Raw genomic sequence first — 25,713 nt, forward strand, 5'->3', positions numbered from 1 at the left:
GGTGTGTGCCAAAGGTTCTGGTATGAGTTTTGATTCTTATTTAATTCTAGGAATTTTTTTATTCCCTCTTTCATTTCTTCTATTACCCAGTTGTTTTTTTTTTTTAGCAAGATGTTACTCAGTTTCTGAGTTTATGATTTTTTTCCATTGCTTTTCCTGTTATTAATTTCTACTTTATGGCATTGTAATTAGAGAGAATGCTTTGTATTATCTCAATGTTTTGGGTTTTTTTGAGGGCTGCTTTGTGGCCTAAAATGTGGTCTATTCTGGAGAATGTTCCATGTGCATTGGAAAAGAACGTGTACTTTGCTACAGTTGGGTTGAGTGTTCTGTGTATGAGGTCAAGTTGGTTGATTTTGGCCTTTAGATCTTTTGTATCTTTATTGAGTTTCTTTGTAGATGTTCTCTCCTTTACTGAGAGGGGTGTGTTTAAGTCTTCTACTTTTATTGTGGAACAGTCTCTCTTTTCAGGGCTGTTAGAGTTTATGTACTTTGGAGCCCTGTCGTTGGGTGAGTATGTATTTATTAAGGTTATGCCTTCTTGGTGGATTGTCCCTTTAATCATTATTAATGTCCTTCCTTGTCTTTTACAGTTGATTTTGCCTTAAAGTGTATTTTATCTTGAGATTAGTATTGCTACTCCTGCCTTTTTCTGTTTACTGCTTGCTTGATGTATTTTTTCCTTCATTTGATTTTCAATATATTTATGTCTTTGTGTCTAAGGTGTGTCACTTGTAGACAGCATATTGATGGGTTGTGCTTTTTTATCCATTTTTTTTTTTTATCACTCTTACAGGTGTGTTCAAGTCATTTATACTCAGTGTGATTATCAGTACGTATGACTGTATTAGTGTCAAATTTTATGCTTTTTTCTTGTGGTGCTGACATTTTCTTTGTTCTTTTTACTTTCCTTGCTGAGTTCCTTTCGTTTGTGGATTTTCTTTTCTATTCTTTCATTATTATAGATTTTGAGTTTACTGAGACTTTATGATTTTCTTTTTTGTTCTGGTGAGTAGGTTTGTTAAAACTTTCTTTGTGGTTACCTTGAAATTTACCCACCTCTTCTTAAGTTTGAGCCAGTCTTTTATTACTTGATATCGCCTTGACTTCCTCTCCATTTGAAAGTTCTATACCTACACTGTTTATTCTCCCCTTTTATTGTTTTGATGTTGTTGTCATTTACAGATTGTCTCTGTTTCCTTGTTTTCTTTCAGCTTTTAAAAAATTTTTTTAATTTTTACTGAGAGTTCTTTACCTAAGTTGGTATCTGGCTGATGCTGTCCTGTGTCCTAGAATCTGGTTGTTGTTGGTTCTCTAACTGAAAAAAAAAAAAAGGACTCCCTTTAATATTACTTGTAAGTTTGGTTTGGTTTTTACAAATTCCCTTAATTTCTGTTCATCTGGAAATGTCCAAATTTTGCCACTGTGTTTGAGAGTTTTGCAGGTTATATTATTCTTGGTTGGTAGTATTTTTTTCAAGGTTTTGTATATGTCATCTCATTGCTTTCTTCCCTGTTGGTTTCTGCTGAGTAGTCACAGCTTAATCTTATTGTTTCCCCTTTGTAAGTGACTTTTTTTATTCCTGAGTTGCTCTCAGGATTCTTTCTTTGTCTTTGGTTTTGGCAAGTGTGATTATGACTTGTCTTGGTGATTTTCTTTTGGGGTCTATCCTATATGGGGTTTGTTGAGCTTCTTGGATGGTCAGTTTTTCATCTGTCATGATATTTGTGAAGTTTTCTGTCAGCAAATCTTCAGCAATCTTTCCTGTGTTTTCCATTTTCTCCCCCTGTTCTGGAACTCTGATTGTGTGCAAATTTTTCTCCTGATTGTGTCCCACATAATTCTTAGGTTTTCTTCATTCTTTTCTCTGACTTTTCCTCAAACAAAGTGGCATCCATGGATTTATCTTCAATCTGCTGATTCTGTCTTCTGTTGTTTCAAATTTGCCTCTAAAGCCTTTTTTTGATTTGTCCATTTCTGAAATTTTGTTGTTTATCTTTTGGATTTCTAGTTGCTGCATTTGTATGATTTCTAATTACTATTTTGAAGTTTTGTTCTTGTATTATTTTTCTGAATTCTTCTATTGCTTTGTCTGTGTTTTCCTTGATTTTAGCTATGTTTTTCTTGATCTCTTTCCTAATCTTTCGGAGAGCCCTATTAGTCTTTTGAATTCCATATCAGATAGTTCCACTGCCTTTTCTACTGGAAGGTCATCTGATTATTTTTGACACTTGCTGGAACCATCTTGTCCTACTTTTTAATATGTTTTGATTTTGTTTGCTGTCTCCCAGACATTAAAGTGTTATTTATTGATTGTTCATTTGTTTTATCCAGCTTCTTTGTTTTGTTTTGTTATGTCAGGGCATGTGGGCCAGGTGTGCTTTGCAGCTTGGTCATCTGTGGTCACGATAGCTCTCACTACCTTGTCTGGGTGGGCAGGGCAGCAGCAGGCAAGGTGTGCCCTCTTCGCTGTACACTGGTTTGGCGAGGTGGATTAGGGCAGACTGGGTGGGCACTGTCTGCCTCCTGATGTTGGGCCAGTGGCACGGGAGCATTCACAGCCCCTAGCCAGATAAGCGAGGGTGTTGGACGGGGAGTGCTATGGGTTTGTGTCCCTCCATTCAGCAGCTATTAGAGTGGCGGGTGGGACCTGGGGCAGTGGGAGACCAGTAGCTCTCTACCTGCAGTTGATGCAGTGAGGCTTGGCAGGAAGGGGTAGAGGTGGCATACATGGCTACATGGGAGGGAGAAAAAAAATGGTGTGGCAGAGCCGTTAATTGGGGTGAAGGGTGGACCTGAGCTAACAGTAGGCTGGTGCTTCTCTAGCCAAGGTGGTGTGACGTGGCCCAGCGGGAAGGGATAGAGGTGGGGTAAGGGGCTAAGCAGGAGGGAGAAAGAAGAGGAAGACTAAAAAAATAAATACGGTGCAGCAGGAGCTGGAACGTGGGAGTAAGGGGGTATTGGGCTGGTGATGGGCCAGTAGCTCTCTACTGGTGGTGGGCCTGGCAGGAAGGAGTAGAGGTGGCATATGGGGCTAGGTGGGAGGGAGGAAGGAAAGGAAGAAAGGGAAAATAATGGCATGGTAAAAGCTGGTGGGGTTGGCCTAGGTTTGCGTCAGGCTGGTGTCTCTCTAGTCAAGGTTGTGTGGTATGCCCTGGCAGGAAGGAGTAGAGGTGAGGTACAGGCTAGGTGGGAGGGAGAAAGAAAAGGAGAGGAGAAGAAAAAATGGCACAGCTGGAGCCACTGGATGGGTGCACGGTGGACCCAGGCTGGCATACGGCCAGTGACTCTCTAGCCAAGGCGGTGTGTCATAGCTCGGTGGGAAGAGGTAGAGGTGGGGTATGCGTTAGGTGGGAGGGAGAAAGAAAAGGAAAAAAGGTGGAAAAATGGTGTGGCAGGAACTGGCAGGTGGGGCAGGGCAGACCCAGGCTGGCAGCGCCCGTGCCTCTCTACCTAAGGTGGCTCAGCATGGCCTGTCTGGAGGTGGCATACAGGGCAGAAGGATGAGAGGCAGGAAAGCATGTTTGTCTGGTTCCCTGGTGCTCTTACTCCTGTTGGGGGCTCTGTGAAATTGTCTTCACAATCTTGTGCTGTGTTCGTTGACATGGGACCTCCACTCCATCTCTCTCTTCCTCCTCTGTTTTCCTTTAGTTTCTTCTACCATTCAGTGTTTCAGTTATTTCTTTATTCCTTCATATGATGCTTAGGATTCTACAATTGACATTTGTATCTTCTAGTTTTTCAGGTCTTTGCTGCAGAGGGATGGTATGATGCTTCTCTCTAGGGCACCATGTGGGCTCTGCCCTTCTTTTTTCACTTTCTTGATGGTATTGTTTGCAGCACGTTAGATGTAGCCCAAATACCTATTTTATTTTCCTCTGTTGCTTATGCTTTTGTGTCATATCTAAGAAACTGTTGCCAAACCAAGGTCATACAGATTTGTGCCTATGTTTTCTTCTAAGAGTTTTATAGTCTTTGCTCCTACATTTAGGTCTTTAGTCAGTTTTGAGTTAATTTTTGCATGTGGTGAAAAGTGGGGGTTCAACATCACCTTTTGCATGTGGAGATACAGTTGACAGCCCAGCATCTTTTGTTTAAGAGATTCTTCTTTTCCCATTGAATGGTCTTGGCACCCTTGTTGAAAATCAGTTAATCATTAATGGAAAGGCTTATTTCTAGACTCTCAGTTCTATTCTGTTGATGTGTCTTGTCTGTCTTCATACCAGTACCACAGTCTTGATTACTTAAGTCTTTGTAGTAAACTTTGAAACCCAGTAGCATGAATCCTCCAACTTTGTTCTTTTACAAGATTGTTTGGTCTATTCTGGATACTATATGAATTTTAGGATCAGTTGATCAATTTCTGCAAAAAAGGAAGCTGGGATTTTAGTAGAGATTACATTGAATTTGGAGACCAATTTCAGGAATACTGTCATCTTAACAATGTTATGTATTCCAGTCAATGAACACAATATGGGATGCCTTTCTACTTATTTAGGTCTTCTTTCTTTCAGCCACCTTTTATGGTTTTCAATTTACTAGTCTTTGATCATCCTGGTTAAATTCCTAGGCATTCTTTTATGTGCTATTATAAACAGAAACTTCTTAAATTCCTTTTCAGATTGTTCGCTGCTGGGGTAAAGAAATGTAACTGATTTTTGTATGTCGATCATGTACCCTGCAACTTTGCTGAATTTATTAGGTCTATTGTTTTTTTTTTTTTAGTAGCTTTCTTGTGGATTCTTTTAAGATTTTCTAGATATATAGGATCATGATGTGAATAGTGTTTTACTGCTTCCTTTCTGACTTGGATGCCTTTTCTTGCAAATTGCTTTGGCTAGAACTCCCAGTACGATGTTGAATAGCAGTGGTGAGAGCAGGCATCCTGTCTTGCTCCCCATCTTACAGGGAAAGCTTTCAGTCTTCTTCACCAGTATGATGTTAGCTGTGGGTTTTCGATTCCAATTTATAGCAACCCTATAGGACAGAGCGGAACTGCTTCACAGGGTTTCCAAGAAGCAGCTGGTGATTCGAACTGCCAACGTTTTGAATAGTAGCTAACTCTTAACCACTGTGCCACCAGGGCTCCTTATCAGGTTGAGGAAGTCCCTTTCTATTCCTGTTTATTAGGAAAGGGTGTTAGATTTTTTCAAATGCCAATTGATTTTTTAAGTTTCATGTATACAGCTTACAAAAATAGTGGGCATTAAGGCTTACAGAATGCCATTATATTAGGCCAGTGTCCATTATTGAAATGCAAAAATACCACCTTGGAGACTAAGGGGCGCCTGACCCAAGCCATGGTGTTTTCAATAGCCTCATATGCATGTGAAAGTTGGATGATAAATAAGGAAGACTGAAGAATTGATGCCTTTGAATTGTGGTCTTGGAGAAGAATGTTGAATATACTATGGACTGCCAAGAGACTGAACAAATCTGCCTTTTAAGAAGTGCGCCCAGAATGCTCCTTGGAAGCAAGGATGGTGAGACTACGTCTCACATACTTTGGACATATTGTCAGGAGGGCTCAATCCCTGGAGTAGGACATCATAGTTGGTAGAGGGTCAGCGAAAAAGAGGGACAAAGAGATGGACTGACACAGTGGCCGGCCACAACAATGGGCTTAAGCATAACAAGGATTGTGAGGATGGAGCAGGACCGGGCAGTGTTTTGTTCTGTTGTACTTAGGGTCACTATGAATTGGAACCGACCAGATGGCACCTAACAACAAGTATTAACTTTGGTGGGTACTTTTGGCCAGAATAATTTATTTTTTAAAAAATGGGCAAAAAATAACAGAAGCAGCCTTGAACTACTAAAACAGACACATAAAGGTTACAACTTTATATGTACCCTTTATGTGTCTGTAGTTGCCTGCATTTTTGCTGAGTTTTTTAATTCCTTAAGTTAAATCAGACTTTAATTTTTTTCTGTTTATCTGAAAAAAAAAAAAAAAAAATGGATTCCCACACAGTCATTTACAAACATTTCATTGTAGCAAGTACGACAATGTGGGGTGGGGGATTCCAGTTTTTAAATTTATTGGGTAGCAACTAGAATTAAAAAAATGAAGCAGAATAGAAACATCAGAGTGTGTATCATAGAGTACAGTAAGTACCTTGTGAAATTTTGGTTTGGGGTGTGTGTATGTGTATTTCGGCCATGATATAAAGTACATTTCTTTCTTAAACAAAATGTAAAATTTTGACTTAAATACATCTATTAATAATTGGGACAGATGTGGATGGCTTATGGTACCTTCATTAAAGTCATCACCGTCATTAGTATTTCATACTGTCATTTTGGCTCAACTGAGACATTGTACCTTAACTAGATCCTGTGCGTAAAATACTACCCTGAGTTGTAGTCAGATGTTTGAAAGCCACTGTGGTAAAGCATGAAAATAGCAGCAAATCTTTTTAAAACTTATCACAAGGGCCCCACACTCTGCTGCCCAGGGTGCTGTAGGCGGTGCTGCAGACAGGAGCAGAGAGCAGGCCTTCAGGGAACTGCAGCGCACGTCCCTTACCGTAGAGGGCTGCTCCGTGAGTCATCTGGGCATTGTTGCTACCAGATCTTTCCGCTACTCAAAAATAAATCATACTTATGGGTGTGAACATGTCAAATCTGGATTTTTATGTGAAATCTCCTAATTTTAAAATGCTGACAGCTAATCCAAAGCCTTAAAAAAAAAAAAAAAAAAAGTTTATACAAGTTAAAAAACAAACCCAAGCAGAGTCATTGTGGTTTTCTAGGCTACTTATTTATGACCTGTGACCCAAAAGCTTATTTGGCATATATCCCACCCTGCATTAAACAAAACCTTATTACACAGCATGCAAGGGGTGATGCAAAAATAGTTTATTATGATGTAATTCATGTAAGGTCAGGTAATATTTACAAAAGTCATCAGCTACATCCACGGGAATCTAGCGTGTCACACAAAGGAATAAATATTTTAACAAAGTTACCACTTCAATTGCAGCGAAGGACAGTTGATCAGAACCTATGTTTAAAGAAACAAAACAACCCCCCCACCCCCCGAAAAAAAAAAAACAAACTAAACTATACTTCTTGGACTGTCAAGAAAAGAGCAGCTTTGCTGCGAGGCCGTCCTCGGGGACACTGCAGTGCCTTGAGCTGGCTGTCAGGCCCGAGGTGGAGCCTTGTGCAGACAGAGGCTTCCTGCTCAGCTCTGCCTGGTTTCTTCGGGCCTCTGCTTCCTTCTGCACATAATTTTGAGTCTGGTGAACTTTATCATTTAGCATTACTACAGAAATTAAACACCAGTTAAAGTATCTAAGCTTGTTCTGCTGGGCAGGAGAGGTTGCTGGGAATTATTTCAGACGTGTTACAGCAGAGACAATTACCCCCATTCGTCCCTGTGTTCGTGTATCAGCTCCACCAACACGCTGGCACAGGTAAATTCTATCTTCAGTGGCTGAGCTGAGGCATTTGCCCTGATGGAAGGGCACATTTGTGAGACAAATCATTAAGTAGTATAATTGCTGAAGAGCTACCGGGGTATTTTACCTTTAATAAATATTAGGCAAAGCACATGAATGAATTCTTATCACTTAACTGGTTTGGAATCCTAAAAATAAGTCAGTAGATAAGTCATTAATACTAAAAGGTAAGTTCTAAAATCCTTTTAAATCCATTTTACTTGAAGTTTTGTGATATAACACAATAGTGAATTTACTGTGCTTTACAGTCTGTTCCTAGCTTTCTATAACATAAAGCTGAGTGATGTGGCCAGAAAGCAGGGGCAGGTTCAGTAGGACACGAAGCAGTGTGGCCATGTCTGATGACAATCTGGTCTTGGGGTGAATTCACACTGCAGTTGGGGTAAGGGTCCACCACCACAGTCACAATTTGAGACCAACAGTTTATTTAACCCGCGTCAAATGTTAACACCCTCCCTGCTTGTCCTACAATTGTGGGTTATCCAGTTCTTAAAAATGTTATGACTCAATGTTTTGTTACACTTGACATTGATTCATTTTGTAAAAGAGCATACCACAAGTTACAAGCTGTGCGGCCTCTGTGGTATCACAGGACACAGCCGAGGAGCTGGGGAAGCTGCGCGCTTGCACACAGCACGTATATAGTCCTGGACGTTGTCAGTCACGTGCTTAGATCCCTGAGTCCAGTCCTGTGCCTCCAACCAAGTCTCCCCACAACAGTCTGAAGTTACTGTGTATAGGTATTGTCTGAAGTATTGGTCAGCTTTCTTCATTTTCGTGATTTTACTAAAGGCCTCTGAATGGATCTACCAAGAACTATTATAGAATTCATTCAATTAAAAATAAGTCATGGCTGTAGGGTCAGGTACTGTATACATTCTTTAAAACCATCTATCAAGGGACCAAAGCATTTAAAAAGTTGTAACAGTCATTAAAAATATTCCCTTTGAATGCTGGGTGCAGTTCAACACTGCACCCAAAGCGGTTCTTCTTACCTTAAAAAGGAATGTCTGTCTGTATTATAAGATTTTAGAAAAATCCACACAAACTTTGTCACAAAAATCCCTGCAGTTAACTTCTGAGTACTATTTACACTGCTTGCTCTGAATTATATACAGGTTATCTTGAAGAAAATAAACAAAGCTGCCTTTAAATATAGCGAAATTGCAAGCTTCGCTGAGTGAGCAGTAGTAGCTTTAAGTATATACAAAGTACTGTATAAGAACCACAGAGAAGCAAACACCCAGAGAAGTGAACCAAAGGTGTGTTTAAACAAAGGGCCACTTCCTCGATACAGAGGGTTCATTAGTGTTGGGCTATTAACTTCCTTACTCAGGTGAGAGCCTTCTGTTAAAAGATGTTAAGAGAAGGGAGACCTCTTCCCTTTACGGAAAAACAATGATGACATTTAAAGACAAGAATACTTGAAACTCATTGTTTTCAAAAGGGCAAAAGAATAAAGCAGGAATCTTTCTGTAGCAGACAAAACCTGGGAGGAATTGATAGTTTTTCATGTTGGAGTTACGTAACATCTTCCTAGCAAAGACCCTAAAACAAGTGGTTTTACTAGACCTCACCTCAGTTGGATCTTATTGCTTTCAACTGTGATGCTGCCAAATGCTGTGTATAAACATACAGAACTGTACACAGACACTGCAGTCATCTTTTAAGAGTGATGTGAGAATGACCTGACTTAGCCTGCTGTGGAGAAACGAAAAGTGTCACAAAATGCCTCATGACTTTGTATGGCGAACACTGACAGACTTGACCTTTTATAGGCTCAAAAACCCAATTGTGCACTGAGTTTGTGAGGGTTTGGTGACATAGAAAAGCCAGAGGAGAGAAGCTCACTTGTATAGCGATAAACTTCAAGGTGGGCTGTTTATGACAAACCCAGTGGCAATTCCTGTGTCCGCTGACTGGGAAAGGGGTATTTTATCTGAGCAGTCAAGTAATTTCTCTTAAAAAAAAAAAAAAAAAGGCAGAACAGCCTATGAAGGTGAAGGAGGGAAAAAGCACGGTGCAGATACCCTGACTGAAAGTAAGACTAAGTCCGCAGCTGCATTCTTCCCAGGTGCTTCCAGAACAGAAGGGCATCTCTGATGTGCACCCCCGTGCCCTGGCTGGGCTATGCTAACACCCACAGGACAGCAGCAAGTCAGATCCACCTGGCTAACACTTCCTGCTTCACACGACACAGGAACGGTGCGTTCACTGTCCCGGATTTTCAGGGTCTGAGATACTTTAAGTGACTAAAGCTTCCAGAGAAATTAACTTCTAATTAAAGTGCCAAACCTTTTTAAAAGCTTTAATTTCCCAAGTATAATATATACTTCCCTGTCCTTTGTAAAGCTCTGAGAATACTTAATTCTTTCCCCCTTCTTGGTGATAAAGAGGTCAGGTCACTGTGAATTCCCTTTTTTTTTTTTAATCATGTCTTATAAAGTGTTAAATTCTAAAGTGCTTTAGGATGATGGAGAACAAACTTTCACTGTCAGGAAAAATAAATCTTGATGGGCTGCATTCTTTTCCCACTAAATGAAAGTGTCTTTGAATTCCATGGGAAAAAAACTATCTTAGAACTTAGAGCAATTATTGGATAAAAGAGCAGCAGTGAGAAAGCTGGTGCTGGCTTAGCCGTGCACACGCAGGCACAGAGGGGTAGGGACAGAGGTACGTTCTCATACTCCACCCTGAAACGGGGCCACAGGCTGTATTCAAAGGAGAGTAGGCCAAACGGGACCTGGGTGCCCACACCAGCCCTGGGGGCCTCAGGAACCAAAGGGAGTTACTACGTGGTAAAGGGAGGCCAGAGACCCTTTCTAAGCAGAGAGACTGCTTCTGGCGTAACTGGTGAGAGCTGGGAGGCCCTGGCTTGGCCCCACTGTGTGTAGCCCACGAGGGGCCCAGAGGCTGGACTCAGCCCCAAGGCAGGCAGGAGGCCGTCCTGTTGCGTGCCACACGGCTGTGCCCCATTAGGGACTTTCTACTGTACATGTGCCTCACGGGACATCCTTGTGAAAAGAAAGCCAGGTGTTGGCGTTCCAGCCTCATGCTGTTCGCAGGTGGCCAAAAATTAGTGTTCTATCTCTGTCGTAAAATAATGGTAGTAATACATCTCTATAAAAATGTTTGTCGGCCACCAATTTTGTTTGCTGGCCTTACTCTGTTGGCGTTCCGCTCAGGCACACACTGAGGTGCAACAATTTTGTTTTTTAAAAACTGTAATCCCTGTCTTCCTGAGTCATGTCCGAGCCAGACTCCCTGGTAAACAGCTGTTGGGCCCATGGTGAGTGGTGGGACCCGGCTGTCTGCTGTGTGGAGAGCCCCTTGCTGAGTCTCCCTATATCTGAGCCTGCAGGACCCTTTCTACCTCCTGTCCCACCTTTACACCTGTTGGGTCCCTGGAGAGGAGCCTCCCTGGGACAATGGAGCCCTTGCTTGCTGTGGCACACACTCCCAAAGCTGCCTCCACCACCTGTCTGTGCACTGCTGCTCCAGCACTCCAGGCCTCACGGTGGCTCCTTCTGGCTGAGGCTTCAGTTTCCAATGGCAAACCCCCCTCTGCCAAACCTCACCAGGGGCTGAGACCACTCATCGCTGGGAACGCTAGTTTTGAAATCACAAGCACACAACGTATTTGTCAGCAGAAATGACTGCTGTGTGTGTGCGTATGCACAAGCGTGCACAGGCACACACAATGTGACTTCTGTATCACTCACAGAAACTGTCACACAAAGGTAAACTATTTAGTTTTTCCATTAATATATTTGGCCTGGGTTACTTACAGGTTCCCATGCCAGGTTATGAATGCTGTTTGGTGAAGTGGTGCAGATTACAAATGGAGTAATAAATATTTACAGGACAGTAATTAAAACTGAGAAGATTCTATCCATTCCATCGTTCCCTCCCCTCTGAGGTGGGAAAGGCTTGCCTATGCTTGCTTCGGGGCGGGAGCAGAGGTACCAAGGGGCAGCCTGAGAGTCAGTGGTTCATAGTCACACGACCCTGTCATGGCTGTGCCACCACCCTACAGGGAGGCCTCAGCCCCTGCGCAGGACCTTTCTGTACCATCCAGAAACCAATGTAGGCCTACATTTCTCTTCGTTCTTCTCTCCAGTATGGACATGGTGCCCCCTGGATGACCTGCAGGGTCCCACGCCAAGAAATGGCAGCTCTGCATCCACCGCAGGTGGACCACTCTAGGTACATACCGTGTGCCGCGACGCACGCAGGGCTGCAGTGAACAGTCTCTCCTCTTTCGCCGCTCTTGTCCCTGGGGGAGACCCTGCAGAGTGCTCACTATTTGATGAAGCAATATCAGCAATACTCCAGCTCCAGGGTGGGCTCAGAGCATTTTTTAGGGGCTGAGCAGGAGCAGCTTTTCAGAGAGGAGAGGGGCTCCCAGTTTTGCACTGGCTCCACATTAATACTCCTTTCTGGGGAATGCTCCAAACTCAACCAGCCTGGGGGCGCGAGTCCCCCGTCATTCCAGAGTGAAAGGTGGGGTGCCTTTATGGACAAGGGGCATGTAGGTGCCAAGCTTTTCCTGCCTTCTCAGCCCAGAATGCTGCCCTCAACATATAGGTTTCCTAGGATTCCTGCGGTCTAGCCTCAAGGGGCAAGAGAAGAATAAAAGCTAGGACTCAGAACACCAAGGGTGTGGAGTCCTCAGGCAGGAGGAGCCTGTGTCTAAGCACTGCTCCACCCAGAAGCCCCCTGTGGCATTGTGGGTGCAGGAGCTGCTGGGGGGAAGGCCTGAGGTTCCCAGAGATGAGTGTGTCGGCACACGCAGTAAGGCTCCAGCACCCCAGCAAGCCAGATGCCTGGGAAACAGCGAGGGCACTTCCGTCCCCTCGCACCCCACTGACCCTTGGGCCCGGGCCTGTCTGAGGACATTCGTGGCTGTGTCATTGCCTTCGGGAGCCGATGGCCTAGTGCGAGCTCTGAGTAGTCCTGCTGGCTCCTTTCCCAGTGACACAAAAGGGCCTGGCCCATTTGCAGATGAGAAGATTCTTAAAAAGAGATAATTTTCTCCTGCTCTTAGAAACATGGAAAAATAGGAGCAAAGGAGTGAGGGGTATAGGCGAGGAGTCCTTGAAATGCTTACATGCTCCAGCAACAGGAGCATGAACGAGGTAACAATCTAGAAAGTGAGCAAGATTGTTTTTGCATTTTTACCCCACAATATACATGTACCACAAAACAAACAACCCAAACCCATTGCCCTCGACTTGATTCCGATTCATAGCAACCCTATAGGACAGAGTAGAACTGCCCCCCCAGGGTTTCCAAGGCTGTCAGTTTTACAGAAGCAGACTGCCACATCTTTTTCCCTCAGAGTGGCTGGTGGGTTCGAACCATCCACCTTTCGGTTAGCAGCTGAGTGTTTAGGCACTGTGCCACCAGGGCTTCTCCATGTACCACAGAGACCATAAGTCTACTGCAAGCATGAATACGACATGCTGACTGCCCCACAGCAGTGACCACTGCCCTGCCTGTGCAGCCAGGGAACCAGAAGGACTCCAGTGCCTACCTGGCTGCAGGTGCTTGTGCTCCTCATCTTAGTGGGACTCAGGGTCTCCATAAGGTCACACAGAAACCTAACAGGCCTGTACGACACTTCCTGGAAGTTTACAAGATCTTGCTCCAACTATTAGAAAAAGCAAAGTTGTTGGTATACAGTTATTGTAACTAGGCTTTCTGAAAGGTAAACAATCGCGCTCAGATGAACTAAACCAGAGTTAAGATGCATGAATACATCCTAGTGGACAGTTTCCGTGATACACAGACATCCTCTCTACTGTCTTCTTGACTTAACATACGGGTTCTCTCAACCTTTTCAAAAGCAACTTGACAGTTTCTTTTCAGAAAGGGTAAAACGAATGTTCTCTTTTTCCTCTGAATGGTTCCCTATGGGGAACTCATCATTATTTGCACTCACAGTTCAAAACACCAGGCTGCAGGTCAACATGAAGTCATTCTGAAAATACCAGGGTTATTAACGACTAAGAAAGGAACAGTCGGAGGAAGCAAGGAGAGGGGGACCTGGTATTTTGTGCAAGATTTAATAAAAAAACAAACAAAATTAGGAACGGTTGCTTTCAACAGTTTTCAGGTTGTGATAGGTTTACCCCAATTATCTGGGATATGGTTCTAAGCTGCATTAGTGGAACAAATACAAAATGCTGTCCTCCCAAATGTCAGTCCCCCAGAGGGAGGCCTGTGTTTCTTCCTCTAGCTTCTCCCTGTAGGCTAGTGAGCTGCAGTGCTGCGACCCAGGCTGGCCAGTGTCCTGACAGCTGTGCTGGAGCCAGAGGGTGACCACGAGGAAGTCTACCTCACGGAGTGCCTGGCTGCAGAGGACCCAGCACCACACCACTGCCGTGAGCAGAGCAGGAGCCACCCATGGCCCACGGCCCCAGTGCACGCGTGAGACGGAGCTAGCTTATCGACAGGCTGTTGGCCTTAATACTGATAGTTAGTGTGGTGGTTACAGCAAGGAAGGGGGTAGGTATCAAGACAGATGCTCGGCTCCCAGCTGACTGACTCAATTCTGATACCACGAGAAAGAGCTTTGATAAGACACTGGGAAGTCGGAATCATCGCACAGGGACTGGTGTGAGCAGCCCGTGACGCAGCCTCATATACCCGTACCCCAGACAGCGGTGACGCCAACGACAAGAGTGATAAGGTCAGGTGCAGCAGGGAGCAGCGCTCGGCTGGACTGCTGTGAGCTGGGGGGCGTTCAGGTGGGATGGGAGGAGCTAGTCCTTCTTCAAGTCCCTGGATTCAAAGAGCTTCAACCGCTCTTGCACCGTCAGGCCTTCCTTCAGACTCTGGGTGGGGGGGGAGAGAACAGACAAGCAGACCCTTAATGCCACCAAGCCCAAATTCCTGTTGCCCCGCTTTAGGTCACAGGGCTCTTCCATGGTATTGGCAGGGTGGAAGGTGCAAGGCAGAGGAGGAGGGGTGCCTCCCCGACAGATTAGTGGGCATGCCAAAGAGGAAACTGGCCCCTGTGAGGCGGTGTTACTGGTGGGATGTGCCACAGTCTGAAAGTTATTTGGATGAAAAAGGAAAAAAATCAGCAGGATGAGACCATGTGTTTAAGAAGCTGAATTCTGAGCTTAGGGTTCCTCAGATAAGCAGCAAGGAAAAAAACCGTGCTAAGCAGAAAATTGCCCATCTCTCTTCTCCTGTGTGTGGCTTTAGTCACCTCCGGCTCCTCTGTGCCTGTTAATGGCAGCATCCAGTGCTGGGGCAGAGTAGAGCCGCTGAGTCGCCCTCCCTGCCTCTGATCTGCACCCACAGGGCCTGCTCCCCTCTGGGCTTTCCCTGAGGACACGCATGAAATGTCACAGCGATTTTGGAACACACCAACATAGGTACTCAGGTTTTCAGACTAAAACCAATGCTCTGTTCCTGTGGGATCTTGGGAAGATTTAAATTGTAAGTTCTGGGATGAAAGACATTTTACTAATCGGGAGACAGAACACTCCCCACCTCACTCTTAGAGGCTTTCCTCAAAGATTTAATTTCCAGATGAGAAAAGAAACACCGCTTTTCAGAGAACGACAAAATACATGGAGTCCTAGCACCTCGTGTGGACTGGCCCTGTTCCCGAGTCGTCTTCCTCGATCTTCACAACAGCCCTCTGAAAGGATCTCCCCCATTTTACAGGCAGAAAAGCAGACCCAGATTTGCCATCCTACATGGCCTGTGTGTGCTAGAGCAGGCACAGGAGAGCCACGGGAAATCAGATGCTGGGATGTGGGACCGGCCTGGTCTGAAGGACTCCTCAGGAGTTCTGGCTGCTGCAGCTGGAGGCAAGTCGGCTCCCTGGTCAGACCAGGTGCTTCAGGGCAGGTGGTGCTAACAGAGGTCTGGTGGCCCCAGGCTCTTCTCAGAGGACCTGGTGGTGGGCTCAGGTGTCCCCCTCCCTACCCACCTTCATCCAGAACAGCTCGGCTGGTTTTTTATGCTGTAGAAATATATATGTGTATACATATACATACAGCGTGTGTGTGTGTGTGTGTGTGTGTGTGTATACATACATTTATATATGTATATACACATGTATGAGTGGAAACAAAGAGTTCTACTGCTAAACATTCTGAAACGCACTGGTCCAAACAAACGTCAAATTAATCAGTTGGTTAGGGCTACGTTTTTTGGGGGCAGGTAGGAGGGCTGTTACAGCTACCTTTGAAGCCTTTCACAGAGGGTGGGTAGGAAGGGGTAGCAAATCCACCTTCCGTTTGAAGCCAGAACTGTCTGTCATTCCTCACTTAACACACCACTTGTGTCCAAGTGTTGCTGGTGTCCAGGCCTTACTCTCCTGGTGCAGGCCCAGGGCCCTTCCTTCTCTACAGGAGCCAGGGTAGAACAGGGTCTTCGTGGGCATGTGATGACACCCAGGTGGGCTGAGCTGTCCCATCCCATGTGAGAGACCCTGGACTTGAGGGCTCTAAGAGGAGGGCTCAGGAGGACCGCTGGGTAGCACCACGGGCCATGGCTGCTGTCTTAGCCCAGGCTGCGTTCAGGGAGGGTTGGCCAGGGCCAGCGGGCAATGAGGGGTCTCCCACCCCGTTGTAAGCCACACCCATGGGTAAAAAGCAGCACCTTACATGTTGTCCCTTGCCCAGAGAAGGGCCACCGCTCTGCAAGCCCCTGTGCCTGCTTCCCACCAGAGCCCGGGGCTGCCTGGCTCCTCTCCCAGGGCCCACCACAAACATGGACATTTTATAGGAACCCTGGGGAAATCTCTCCCTGCTCTCAACCCCAGAACGAGCCATGCTGCTCTTATATAACTAGTTTGCTTTTATTTTGTGGGTGCTGGGACTTTCTGTCCTGTTTGGAGTGAGGCAGGATGTAAAAACAGATCATAAATGAAAGATATAAATATATGTCAGATCCCATGTCAAAAAGCACCAATTAGATGTTCCGTTTCTGGGTAGTCTCGTTCCTGTTTTCTTGGGAGGGTTTCCTAAATACGACAAGGGAAAAGAACATATCCCCCATGTACGTGTGTCTGCTAGTGTTGCAGGGGGCTGGGTTCAGCCCCTCCACAGCTGTCCCCCACCACCTGAGACATCACAAGTCCTGCTTTCTCCTAGGGCCAACGGGATGTCCTGCACACCAGGTGCTTTCTCCTGACGCTGGGAAAGCAGCCGAACCCAACACTGACTCAGGCCACTGCTGGGCTCCCTCACCCTCCTCCAGTCCTGGCCTGAGAACCTGGGTGGTCTCTGCTGGCTGAGGTACTCCTTCTGGGTACATGGCCGTCTCCTCACTTCTGACCTCTCCTTGACCATGTCCCTGCAGGGACTGACACTGTCCCCCCCGCCGCCCCGGGGACGGCCGTGTCTGTTTTGACCAAGGCGCAGCCTGTCCCCTCCGTCACTGTCACCCACAGGCCTGGTCAGAGGGTCCCCATCACGCCCCACACTGATCCCAGATACCCACATGTCCAAACCCTTTAGGAAACGCCTGAAGATAACGGAGCTTAGCTCCAAATAGGAAACAGAATCTTAAATAAGAAAACCATATCCCCAAAAAAGAACACATTTTCCTTTTGATAAACAGAACGTTTTTCATGTTTAAAGAAAAAAGCCTAAACTACGTTTTCAATCAAACCTAAACCATATTTGGACACAAGCGACTTGGAACTGTAGAAAGATAAATAAGCTGAACCAACTGGCTAGGTTTGAAACACTCGGATTTTCTCAAAGTGTGTCCTAAAGCAAACACACTTCAGGAGTGACGGCTCCTCTGGAAGGCCGGTGCAGGCCAGGTGGCTGCAAATGAGCCTTGCTTCTGTTGCTGCCAGTCTGGCTCAGTGGCACCTCAGCGTCCCCATGCCGGGAGTCTGGACAGTGCTGGTGTCCCTTCTGCTCTTCTCAACCTCCTAGTAACCAAATGAATGAGACCTCAGAGGCCGAACAAGTGACCACACCCTGGAGCTGTGCTGAAAGGGAGCCAGGCCCCAAATGCCAGTCCTGATGGGGGACAGGCGCTTTACGGGCAGGTGAGGGATTACTCCCACCCCTCCCCCTTTATGGCAAAGTCCTCAATGGCACCAGTGAGATTTTTTTTTTTTTAAAGAGTGCTGGTAAAATATCAAAACCCCTATTACTTGCTTTTTTTTAAAAACTTCAGTTAGTTTTGCATATTGTCAGTAGCTTGTACTTATAACTCTGCTCTTCGGAACCATCTTCCCATAGCTCCTCAGAGCAACCTACAAGCCCTGATGTCAAAGAAACCCCTGCTGGGCAGTGGGTTGTGCTCAGTATCCTGCCTGTGGTCAGCCTGCCTGTGAACTGGGGGGCGCTCGTCAGTGCTAACAGGTGTGGCTTGTCAGCGTAGTGGGTGCTCTGGATCCCCCCTGGGCAGAGGGCTGAGTTGGTGTCCCAGAGAGCATGGGTGAGTCACCAGGTGTGCACAGGCCATTCCACATGCATGCTGCCTGGGCCCAGTGGCACATCTGCCCGCTGCCTCCGGACAGCACCCATTGGCTGGCCCACCGGGCTGAGAAGGAGAGCTCCGTCGACTCTTAAGAGGTTATAGTGTTAACTAACTCCCTAGAACAGGTTAAAAGAAACTTCCTTTCGCTTCCATATGCCTGTGGAGCAGGATGGATGCATACAAGGGTGATCACAGGCATCTGACACGGGGGTGTGAGCAGTGCATGCAGAGTGAGCCGCCCAGGCAGCGGCAGGTGGTGGTGGTGAGAGGTGGTTTACCTACACGACAGGGGGCCTGGACTCGGGCTCGTTTCAGTTATCCCATGAGACCTGCTCAATTACCGACTGTCAGGGGAAAGAGCAAAAATAAAACAACATAATAAATCCCAAATGAACACGCGGAGCACTTCCCACCCCCACCCGCCCTGGGAAGCTTGCAGGTTTGCACCACAGTGCATGGGAAGGCTGCAGGCCACCAGCTGGCTCGAGGGCAGGTGGCACCAATGTTACAACACAGACATGCAGGGAACGGCTGGCACAGGGGACTAAAAGGCCAGTGGCGGGTGGGAGGGTGAGGTGAAGCCACTCCAGCCTGCTTCTCATGGGCCTAGGCCCTGGGCGTCAGGAGGGGCCTCGCTACTGCATGGAAGACGCTAGAAACTAGCAGGCAGCCCCAGCAAGGCCATGTGGCATGGGGTGGGTGCATTCTGGGGCTCAGGGCTGCGCTGGAGAGGCTGCCTGCGTCCCTGGGTGAGCCTTGCTGGCTCCTGGGTTTTGATTTGGGCTCTTCTCTGCAGTGCCTGCTCAAGCCCCAGACACCCAGAGGGCAGACACTGGACTCACCTTTGACCTGATATTTCTGAGTTGCCGGCTGACACAGGATCTGTCTTTCTTCAAGAAGTCAGGGTTGCTTTTAGATTTCATTATATCTGAAGGGACAGACAGACCTGTTACTTGTGTCTTCTAAAACCCTCTGGAACCAGACTACATGTTCAAAATCCCCAAAGCTTGTTATAGCTGCACATGTGTGGCACATTACACTTCCTAAACACCCTAAAGGGATTTACAGCAATAACCCTAAAACACTTTGAGTCTTGTATGGAATAACTCGGTGCTCCTGAACAAGTGAGGCGTGTCTGCCTGGCCCCTCACAGGCCCTCCCTCCCTAGATCAGCCTGGAGATTGAGAACCGTGAGGATGGCCGGAACATCCTCGAGTCTCCACTCCCGGGCTGGACGGAGCTGCTAGTCAGATCCACTGGACCATTCCGTCTTTACTCCGGCCTGCCTCCTGGTGACAACGGATGGCCACATACCGCGGGGTGAGACAAAGTCCTCTCACTATGTATCCCACAAGAAGAGCACCGTGAACAGTCTGACTGAAGCATCTGCCTGAACACAAACAGCACAGACAGATCTATCTCTGGCCAGACTGTACATACTGGGTCTGGGTGTTTTTTCTTTTCTTCATATATTTATGGGTCTTTTTCCACGGCAGAACAAAAACACTGTGTGGTATTCTGCTGTGTGGCTCTTCCACAGGGCACATGGTCCTCTGCGGATGCCTGGGTGGAGCCCCATGATTGGCCTCTGCACACACATACGAGTCACCTGCACACACAGATTGTGCCCTGGTGTGTTTCAGAAGGTATGGCTGTAGGTCAAAGGACATACACACATTCCTCTAATTCTAAGTCTTCCTCTCTCCCTGTCTCTCCCCACTTCCTCCTCAGAAGCAACCACTGTTTCCATTTTGTTATCCTTCCAGAGTTAGCCATAAACCCACTCCACCCACTGCCATCGAGTCGATTCCGACTCATAGCGACCCTATAGGAGTTAGCCATAGTTGGATTTAAAATTTGCTACATGTTGCCCGATGGCCTTCCAGAAAGATGCCAATGTACACCCTCTACAGTGGTGCCGGCATCACCAGCTTGCCACTGTTACTCACCCTGGCTAGCGGAGAGGAAAAATGGAATGTTGTGGATATTAGTGTGATGAAATGTCACGGCTGTCAGTCCTTTAAAAAGGTCAACATGAAGGCCAAATGAAATCAGGCATTTGGAGTGCCTGATACAGCAACAGGTCTTTAATGTGTTGCCGTTTCACTCTTGCTCAGAAGTCTTGATGCTCCCAGCTGGCAAATGAGCCACTCCTGCAGTGCACTCAGAGAGCAGCCTCCTACCCTGCCTCCCAGGGGCTGCCGGCAAACTTTACAGAAAACCCTGGGATCCAGCACCCAGGGATAGCGCCTTCCACCCAACTACTGAATTCTTTAGGATAACGGATAAACAGAACTTGTCCTTCCTATGAAAACACAAGCAGGTGGTGTGGTTTCTCCTTACAGCAAGCAGTACAATCTTGGCCAGCATTCCCACCGCCGAGATGGCACACAGCACGCGGGGGACAGTGAGCCAGAGAGCACATGCAGAGACCAGCCCCCCGGCCCACGCTCCTCTGCTCCCACCCGCCCACTGCCGAGTAAGTAGGCATCGGAAGAGAGAAATGAAACAGCGCAGCTACCTGAAGAAGAACTCACCGTATCCTGACACCGTGGTGTTTTCTGGGGACTTCTCGCCCAGGGCTTCCGTAGCTGCTTTCAGCTGCTCCTTCAGCCTACTGATGTCGCAGTCTGCCTTTGCCTTCACGATGCTGAGCTCCGTGTAGATGTCTTTGTACTTATCGCTAGCGTACTTCTTGTCCTTGGAAATCAAAGAACAGAGGCCAAAAGTGGTATGCTGGTGTCAGTGCCTCCAAGTGAAGTGCAGGGCTCGGGCTGGCACATGAACTGGGCCCTCGCCCAGCTGCAGCGCCTGGGGCCAGGGCAGACATGGGACACAGAGCAGAGCCAGTGGCGCACGACAGCACGGCGACCAGGAGGTGCTCCCCCTGGATTCCTGGGGCCTCCCTGAGCTCAGGAGAGGCGGTCCGCTGGGCCACCAGTGCCAGAGGCTGCGGCTCCCCCTGCCAGTGATCGTTCAGCTTGTGGGCCCTTGCTGGGAACCCCACTCTGTTTGGAGGAGTCCTGTCCCACTTTCAAAGTGACTGAATCTCCTCCCTTTGATTCCAAGAGTCCCCCACAGGAGATAAGCAGGGCCTGACCAACTGGATGGGAAGCCAGGCCTCTTCTAACCTGTGCAGAGCGCACAGGAGATGCAGATACAATCCCTCAAGGGGAGACAGGTGGCTCCTCTTTTCCACACTTAGTGCGGACTGGGGTTTTACGAGAACTTGCTTGTGAAGTTGCTCTCCGTGAAGACGACACCTGTTCTAGAGCAGCCTGGAGTATACCTGTGGGGCTTTCTGTGGGTCCCGCCCTCTCCCCCCTTCTCTGGGGCCCATTCCCTGGATCTCCCGGTGACACAGCCATTACCCGCAGTGCTGTCTGCAGCTCGTCCTTGAGAGAGCTGATTTCCTGTTTTAGGTACTGTATCTCTGACTCCTTGACCCGCAGTAAGACCTAGGACAAGAGAGGAGTCGGGACTGAGGTTCAGGGATGAGAACCCTCTTGTGTCTCTGCACAGGGGGCTAGGGTCATCCAGAGCCCCCCACCCCCACCCCCACAAGAGGGCACGCTGCTGCTCAGGATGCCTCAGCCATCAACATTTAATTGAGAATACCAGAAAAGACTGTTTAAATGTTGTGGGAAACTTAAAAATTACATATGAAAATAGAAGGAGAGGAAACCACCCAGAATTTCTTCTAGTACTCTGAGATCCAGTCTCATTTGCTTCCGGGGTCTCGTGAAGTGTAACTGCTGATTCGCTTTCTGCCGAGGCCACCGCTGACATGCCTGTGGGGACTCCCTCAGCCTCTCCTGCCCGTGCGTGGTAAAGCCCTCCTAGTATGAGATCTTTTTTGTGAAAAAAATCTTAACCGAATGGAAAGAAATCTAAGTGCCTTCATAAAACCACACCTTATACATCAAAATCAATCACTGTAACTTAAAACGAAGCCCTGGTCCTGAGAAACAGGGTGTGGTATAATCTCAAGCACCCAGGGATTCAGTTATTACACGTGAGAGTTTCAAGTGGCCAATATCTGTGGCTGCGGTGACAACCGGAGAGTGGGCGGGGGGGTGCTGGGTTGGACCACCCCTCCTGGTGGTGGCTCCCATGCTGCCTGGCAACTGACTGCTGCCTGCTGTGATCTTGGGTAACTTTCATATCTTGCAGTGTTCTTTCACTCTCATCTCCCCGTGACATTGCCGACTGGGGACTGCATCTGTTCTTGTTTTGGTCTGCACAGTGCACAGGGTGGGGCTGGGTAAACGGGAGGAAGCTGGCTGAGGCATACCTCTAACTCGTAGGCATCCTTGCCCTGTGTGAGGGGCGAGCCCCCAGCCTCCCCTCCACCGTCCCCGGTCAGCAATGTCCGTAGCCGTGTGATCTCTGCAGCCAGGCGGTTATTTAACTCCTGGGGGACAGCAATGCAAAGCCAACTGTGACACTCAACACAGATGCTCGGGGGTCACACACCAAACAACTCAACAAGGAAAAGATAATGTTGCCACTAAGAACATGCAGCGGTCAGCTGTAAAAGCAGAGGAGAATGGGGCGCTGTTGTGTGCGCGCCAGCACACTTAAGCTTCAGCATGTGAGGGTTGTCACTACCTGTGACTTACATCCCCGTAACAGCTGTTTGAAGTGGGTTATATAAGTGTTTATGGAACTGTGTATGCAGGACTTGATCACCTTTCATACCTTTCTGTTATGATACCAGTTACCATTGAGTGGACTGCAACTCATGGCAACCCCATGTGTGTCAGAGTAGAACTGTGCTTCCATTGGGTTTTCAAAGGCTGATTTTTTGGAAGTAGATTACCAGGCCTTTCTTCTGAGGTGCCTCTGGGTGGACTTGAACCGTCAATGTTTTATTCAGCAGCTGAGCTCTTACCTGCGGTACCCATAACTAGCGTTCATTCGTTTCATGGTTTGTCTCACTGAGTTCTCGCAGGATTAGGCCCTGCTGTCCCCCTCCTCTCTCATCTTCTGTACCTTCTTTTCAGCTGACAAGTAGCCACTTTCTAAGCACTGCCGCGATGAAGTGGAAGGAGTCTTGCCCAACAGCCCTCGATACACACAGGCTCAGCAGTGCGTGTGGGGCCCGGGGACGTCTCCGGCACACCGGGAAGAGAGGCCTCATCACATACGTCTGTGCTGCCAGTGCCAGGAGGCCAAGCGGAATGGGTAACTCAGGGGGTGGTTTGACTTGGCACCCCCAGAATAGCTTACATGAACTAAGTCTAACTTGAACCCTGCAATTAACCAGAACTTTAAATGCACTCCAGCTTTCTGAGAGCAGACAGTTTAATGAGTGTACGATTCCAACTTGAGCAGCCTAAGCCGCCTCCCTCCTCTGCAATGAGGGCTTCTGACCAAGGCCCTGCTTGGCAATTACTGAACCAAAAACTCAAAGATGTCAGGGGAAGGAATGAAGACATTTTAGAGTTCCCAAAGGGCTGTACAAAAGTTACCCCAAATTCCAGCAGCTGGCTCAGGTGAACAAGACAGCCAACATGCTGAGACATGTCAGAAGGCCCTCATGTGGCATGCAGCTGGTATGGCTCACCTGGTTGTGGGCGTTGAGCTCCTGGTTCTCACGCTGGCACTGCCGCAGGGCCTGCCGCTCAGCCTCCAGTGCCTGGGCCAGGTGGGCGTTCTCCAGGCACTTCTGTGAGTACTGCTCTGACAGCACCTCCAGCTCCCGCTGCACCGACTGCAGCTCCTCCCTGGGGAGAGGCACTGCTCACAGCCCTGCCTCACTCCGCCCCAGCCTCTGAAGGCTCCCTGTCCCTTCCTGCAACTTGCAGTGCAGTGAGATGCTCAGGAACAGTCCCTGTGGACTCTGTGGTCACCACCATTTTTTATCCATTTAAAAAATAAGGGATGACAACTTAAAAAATACTTCAGGTTCAAAAAATCTACTCCGTGCCCTTCCTCGGCTGTCTTTCCAACAGCTTATTATTTCTAAAGACGTATTCCTACTACTCCTCTGATGCCAGTCGACAGAGGACCCTTTCCCGGGGCACAGTGCTGGGTTTCTGAGAGGAGCAGGCTTGGGCTGCTCAGGGGGCGTGAGGGCAGACTCCAGTGCTGGGCTCTGCAAGCACACAGGATGCTGGGCCGGGGACGCCGTGCTCAGTCACCCTGGGGCCCTGGAGAATGGTTTGGTTTTCCCCACTAGGGAGACTAAGGATGAGGGGCTTCAAGAGCAGATTTTTCAAGACCCCCTTTCTTGGTGGCTGCTCTATGGAACGTGGCCCCATGCCATAGCCCTCGGCCTTGAGTGCACCTGTCTTTACACGTCTGTCTCCTGCACTAAACCTGGAGCTCCTCAGAGGCAGGTACCATGACATCTTTACACTGCCACAAAGAATCAGAAAACGGCTAATGACCAGTGGCTTCCACAGCTGCAATCCAAGGGCTGTGCGCTGTGCAAATTCTACACAGGAAAATCAACTGCTGACCCTGGTGTGTGCTCTCCACCCTGTCGCCTGTGCAGAGGGAAGGAGCACACGGCGTTTCTCCAGGGAGCACTGCTGGGGACACATGCTGGATTGTAGCCACGTCCTCCCCCAGGCTGCCTGAACAACAGCAGTGGATAGAGAGGGCTGCAGAGGCTTCTCGGAGCAGCAGTAAACAACTAACATTACAAAGTCTCCTTTGTTGCACCCTATTCTTTAGGTTTCAGTGATTGTTTTTCGTCGGTTTGTTTACTAACAGGAAGCCCCGACTCAGGCCATATTCCTGCTACAAAATATGCCAGCTCAAGGAGGCGCCGCAGTGGCAGCTGAAGGCAGCAGGAGGGCGCTGCCACGCAAGCTCCGTGAGCGGCCAGTCTGATCGGCCCTTTAGCGCCACTTGCTGCCACACCACCTGGGGACTCGGATCTCTGCGCAGCTGTCAGACGCTCTCCCTGACCCCCCAGGCCCTCCTGGAGGCCACCCCTCCTGCTGGACGACTCACAGGTACTGCCGCCTCAGGGCTTCAATGTCCGAGTTGATGCTGCTGATCTGGGAGCGCTGGCTTTTCTCTAGCTCCCGCTCCATCTCCTCCCGGTGGGCGTTCTTCATGGCCTCGATGGCTGCAAGTATGCAAAGAAATGGCGAGGCTGACAGGCAGCCCTCCTGCACCGGGCCCCTGGGTGTAGGCAGGCTGGAAGAGTCCCCACTGACTCTTCCAGAAGGGATGGAGTTGCTTTTTTTGGTGTTAGAAGAGAAAACTGATAAATGCCAATGTTAAATCACGTATGAGTTCATAAAACATGCCAGTGCTTGGGTTGGTATATCTTCTCTTTGGTACTGACATGACAACTGACTGTGCAGTCACATCCGACTACAGCAGTATCACAAATCACCGGCAGTGCGGACACTCGACTGTGCCTGCCCAGAGCAGAGCACGTCAGCTCTGGAATAAAGATGTCGCCAAGGAGGAGCTGGGGCCTGGCTCTGGGCTAGGGAGTACTCAGTGTCTCCTAGCACCAGCTTCTCCTTGGAGAGAACTGTGCAGTGATGTCTCTGTCTAGAACGAGCTTGCAGCTGTCCTGCCCCACCCGCTGCCCACCTGAGATGGTGGCGGCAGTCTCTTCTGCCAGGAGGCGGTCCTTCTCTTCGCGCAGCTTCTCTAGCTCCCGCTGGTGCTGCCTCTGCAGATCCTCAATCTTTTTCTGGTGTGTCTCCTCCATGGCTGCAAACCCCCGCTCACATGTGGCCTGCAAAATGCAAACGGGCTGCTGGTTTTCCTCCTGACTCCTAAGTAGGGCTTCCTGTCTCATAAGCAG

The 25,713-nt window shown here is 48.1% G+C and overlaps 1 protein-coding gene across 15 annotated transcripts in view; it reads right to left on the bottom strand.

The window, feature by feature from the left end:
- Positions 1–752: 752 nt before the first annotated feature.
- MPRIP (myosin phosphatase Rho interacting protein) overlaps positions 753–25,713 on the bottom strand; it is a 226,205-nt gene continuing 201,244 nt past the window's right edge. For 7 of the 15 annotated variants that reach the window (XM_064279422.1, XM_064279423.1, XM_064279412.1 and 4 more), the window contains 8 exons: positions 25,497–25,644; positions 24,900–25,017; positions 23,503–23,662; positions 22,228–22,347; positions 21,305–21,391; positions 20,471–20,633; positions 18,776–18,861; positions 753–14,305 (listed from right to left, as the gene is read on the bottom strand). In XM_064279422.1, coding sequence (XP_064135492.1) covers positions 14,234–14,305; positions 18,776–18,861; positions 20,471–20,633; positions 21,305–21,391; positions 22,228–22,347; positions 23,503–23,662; positions 24,900–25,017; positions 25,497–25,644 — 954 coding nt within the window. In that variant the 3' untranslated portion in view covers positions 753–14,233. The other 8 variants (XM_064279413.1, XM_064279425.1, XM_064279416.1 and 5 more) reach the window with 7 other exon arrangements.

This window comes from Loxodonta africana, chromosome 2 (genome assembly GCF_030014295.1).
Source record: "Loxodonta africana isolate mLoxAfr1 chromosome 2, mLoxAfr1.hap2, whole genome shotgun sequence".
NCBI lineage: Eukaryota > Metazoa > Chordata > Mammalia > Proboscidea > Elephantidae > Loxodonta > Loxodonta africana.